Here is a 4,210-nt window from a genome sequence, read left to right as displayed (position 1 = left end):
GAGTGGCTTTTTATTGTGGGCAGTCTAAGGCACACCTGTACATTATTCATGCTGTCTAATCAGCCCCTTGATATACCACGCCTGTGAGGTGGGATGCATTATCTTGGTAAAGGAAAAGTGCTCACTAACACAGATTTATAAAGATTTGAAAACAATATTTGAGAATCATGGGTCTTTTGTGTATAAAGAACAATTTTCAGATGTTTGAGTTCAGCTCATGAAAAATGGGAGCAAAAGCAAAAGTGTTGCGTTTATATTTTTATTCAGTGTAATAATGACAAAATGTATAACTTGAAATGTCTGCATAACTCTGACACCTAAAAAAAAATATGTAAAATAAAAAATATATTAAAAAAAGTATGTGTGTGTGTATGTATATATATGTATATATATATATGTATGTATATATATGTATATGTGTATATATATATATGTTTTTTATTTCAGGGTGTTGGAAAAGCAGATGATGTATGTAAAGTCCTTGAGAAAAACATGAGGGAACAACTTAATACAGTAAAAACAGCAGTTGAAGAAGCAACCAAGGACTTTGAACAGTGTCTCGCAGAAGGGATTAAAAATTTCATAACCTCTGAAAAAAAACTGAAGACCTTTTTGGATCGTGTATGTATCTTAATTATAATTAAATCAAAGCAGCAGATTTTGCACTCTTTATGAGCATGCGTTTAAAAATGTTTTCCTGATTTGTTTTAGAAAGAGCCCAGTTTTTTCAGCATACTAGTGGCTGTAGTTAAGAAGGACGGCATCCACACAACAAAATGCGGGGAACAAATAGACCTCAACATGATGTTGGCTTCATGCCTGACTGACAGCATTGATAAAAAGTTCAGAGAGACCTTCCCGTAAGAATAAACAGAATAAATAATAAAGTGTTATCATATTAAGTGTTTTTCTCTCTCTCTTTCTCTCTCTCATATACATTATACACATTATTCACTTGTCAATGCTGCCATCAACACTATTATTCTGAAACACATTTTTCAGAAATGACATTAAATGTGGATCATTCAAAGGAGTCATAAGCAGGTTTTCACTTGGCACCAATTCACTGATTCAAAAATACAATGATGTCGAACTACAGCTGATATTTCTTCAGACACAGGTACACTGTCTAATTGTAAATTCTCCTGTTTATGATTCCATTACCATCAAGATTAATATTTACACAAAAAAATAGAATGTGTAAATATTAATATGTTCTGCTCTAATTAACTTTTGGAGAAAAAAATAGAATCATCTCTATTACCCTGATCTCTTGTTTTGTTTTTTTTAATACATTTTTACCAATGTTTCCTATTTCTAAGGAGGACAAAATGAAGGCTCAAATGGAGAAATTCATCCTGAAGCAGAAGAAGAAAATCTACACCAGTCTAACAGAGACAGTTAAGGAAAACATGACAAAATGTTACATTGGTAAGTTGACACATTTGCATTTATTGTGAATGTAGGCATTCATCGCAATTATGCATAAAAAGTTTTGGGTTCTTTTTTGTTGCAAAACCTTGTGTCTTCTTGTAGAAGCAAAAAAAATTGAGGGAGATGGAGCACTGGAAAACATGAGGAAGACTATTGAGAGACATGTATACTCAAATAAGAAAATGTATGAGGAGGCAAAAAAGACCATGTTGATGAAGATGGATGCATTGAAGGTTTGTCACATTATATAACATACCATACCACCTTTATTTATAAAGCACTTTAAATTAAACCAGGGTTCCCAAAGTGCTGTACATATACAAATAGCATAAACTGAAAAAAGAATCAAACTTGTTCAAAATAGAAAATTAGAAAAAAACATAGTCTAAGGTTATCTTGCAAAATGTTCTTCGTTCACATAAAGGCTTCTTTTATATTTCTGTAATACATATATATCAGAATCAGTACTATTGCCCCGTCTAAGGAGAATGTAAACCAAGTTCTTCTATTTGTTGTTTTTTGTTTTTTTAAAACATTAGTGAGGTGGCTGTTAAATTTGTACTGGGCGTTACAATTAGGACTCCAATAGAAGAGTTTAAACTGAAAAAGGCTACTTTCAGCACTTTAATAATTCTCACTCTAAACAAACATGTAATCAGTAATTCAAGTCTTTTTTTTAACTCATAATTTGGCACTGTGAAAACTAATAAATGCTCTTATGTTAAATTAGAAAGTCATGCTGTACACGCTCCAGAAAATCATGAAGGAAGCCATTGAATTCTCACTGAAGACTGCTGCCTACTCACTCCCAGGTAAACAGAATATAAAGTAAATCTTTCATGTTGAGTACTAGGAATCCTGTATGTATTATTAATAAAATCACTTTGTTGTTTTAGATGTTTCAGAGTATCTTGAGACTTTGACAACACATTATAATCAACTTCAAGGTGGTCAAGATGAAGAAATGTTACAACAGTAGCTGGGTAAAAATAAAAATGGTATTATTATTTTTGTAATACTTAAATTAATCAGCTTTGATTACCTGTTTTGTGTTTAATTACATAAATATTGCTTTTACTAAACTAGAACTTATATCCCTGGCAAGCCTGATTTGGATAATCAGAAGAAGACATTGATTTATTTCTGCTTCACATTTTAGCATCTTATAGTATATTCTAATGTTTTAATTGCATGTGTTAAGTCTTAGTTCATTGAAATGAGAGCCATTAGTTTATGGATATGTTTTTCAGTTTTATCTTTGAGCCTTATATAGCACAATATTTTTTATTGCAATTTCAGAATCAGAATTTTTTTCCTGCATTACATTGGTTTCTTTGGGTGTCATGAATAATAATACACCAGCATTACTATCAGCTTCTACTTCAGCTACTAGTTTATAATTTTATTTTTTGTTGTTTCTAATCTGTATATGCATGCAAACATTTGATTTTGTATACAGTTCAATAAACCTTGATTTAAGTGTTTTTGTAAGATGAAAATGTTTTTCAAACCTTGTTCTTGTCCTTTACTTGCCCTAAAACTAAGCTGCTTGATAAAAACTACTTACAGGTTGCAAGCTTCAGCTAACACTAAATTACAATCTGAGATATGCATTTTAAACTAAAACTAAACACTATATACACATACGGCCACTGCTGTCAACTGCTGGGAGTCCCCCTTCCTTCTCCTGTGTATCTCCTGGGCAACTGCAGTGTGATAAGATAGCCCTTTGTTCACAAAACTTTGACTTGGAAAGTTACCTATGAAAGATTTCCTCAATATTATTATAATTTAGTTTAATTTCACATTCTTTTGATAGCTTTTCCCCTCTTCACTCATTAAAATATAAAAATTTAAGTTTTGAAATTGTAAAATATATGAATCAAATTTTAGAGTCAGTTTCACAATATAATACTGCAAATCACCAAAACTATTTCCAGTAAACAGTTGTTCATTTATCCATTTCAATTTAAGCTAATATATAGATACAAATTAAATGAAATAATTTAAAATAATTTAAATTACTAAAAGAATCAAATACAGAAAAATAATATTCTTCCTTATAGATCAATAACAATTGCTGCTACTTTAATTCCCTGCGTACGTTGGGCCAAGGAGGAGGAATAGCTACGATTTTTAAAGTCATTTTAAATGTAAGCAGCTATCAACACCGTCATTCACCAGCTTTAAACTGTCTGTGTTTCAGCTGGGCTGCTCCAAAATAAAATAAGGGCTTTGTGAATGACTTCTTGGCTGAATACATGCCAAAATATGATTGTGTTCTTATTGTTGGGGATTTTAATATTCATGTGTGTTGTCCTGATATGCCCATGGCAAAGAGCTTTTTAAATTTATTCTTTTAATCTGGTGCAATGTTTGACTGGTCCCACACATGAACGTGGACACATACTTGATCCTGTTTTAACTCATAGTTTTTATGTTTTTAACGTAGAGATTCGTGATGCTGTGTTTTCTGACCACAGTCCTGTAATGTTTGAAGTTCCTCTTGCCTGTACCTCAGTTAAACCTCATGCTGCTCCTGGGTTTTCAACAGTTTTTAACCAGAACTGTACAATCCCATAGTTTTTATGCAGCCAGACTGAGGAACTGAGCTCATGGTTTTATTCCACCTGTTGGACTGCTTTGGACACTGTCGCTCCATTAAAAACCAAACTGCCTAAAGCTAAATCTGAGCCCTGGTTGAACGACATGACCCAAGCTGTCAGATGTGAGTACCGTCAAGCTGAATGCAAGTGGGAAAAGGACCAACTACAAG

At 32.5% G+C, this 4,210-nt stretch overlaps 1 protein-coding gene across 1 annotated transcript in view; it reads left to right on the top strand.

The window, feature by feature from the left end:
* The window catches only part of LOC113021533 (nuclear GTPase SLIP-GC-like), a 23,242-nt gene extending 20,309 nt beyond the window's left edge, over positions 1–2,933 (top strand). The window contains exons 7-13 of the mRNA XM_026166292.1: positions 448–621; positions 712–860; positions 1,003–1,120; positions 1,323–1,431; positions 1,537–1,667; positions 2,165–2,246; positions 2,331–2,933. Of these exons, the coding sequence (XP_026022077.1) occupies positions 448–621; positions 712–860; positions 1,003–1,120; positions 1,323–1,431; positions 1,537–1,667; positions 2,165–2,246; positions 2,331–2,413 (846 nt within the window). The 3' untranslated portion in view covers positions 2,414–2,933. The remainder of the gene's footprint in view (positions 1–447; positions 622–711; positions 861–1,002; positions 1,121–1,322; positions 1,432–1,536; positions 1,668–2,164; positions 2,247–2,330) is intronic.
* The last annotated feature ends 1,277 nt before the right edge of the window (positions 2,934–4,210 follow it).

This window comes from Astatotilapia calliptera, chromosome 4 (genome assembly GCF_900246225.1).
Source record: "Astatotilapia calliptera chromosome 4, fAstCal1.2, whole genome shotgun sequence".
NCBI lineage: Eukaryota > Metazoa > Chordata > Actinopteri > Cichliformes > Cichlidae > Astatotilapia > Astatotilapia calliptera.
Note: the sequence above shows the minus strand (reverse complement) of the source record. Positions and strands in the feature narration are given on the sequence as shown.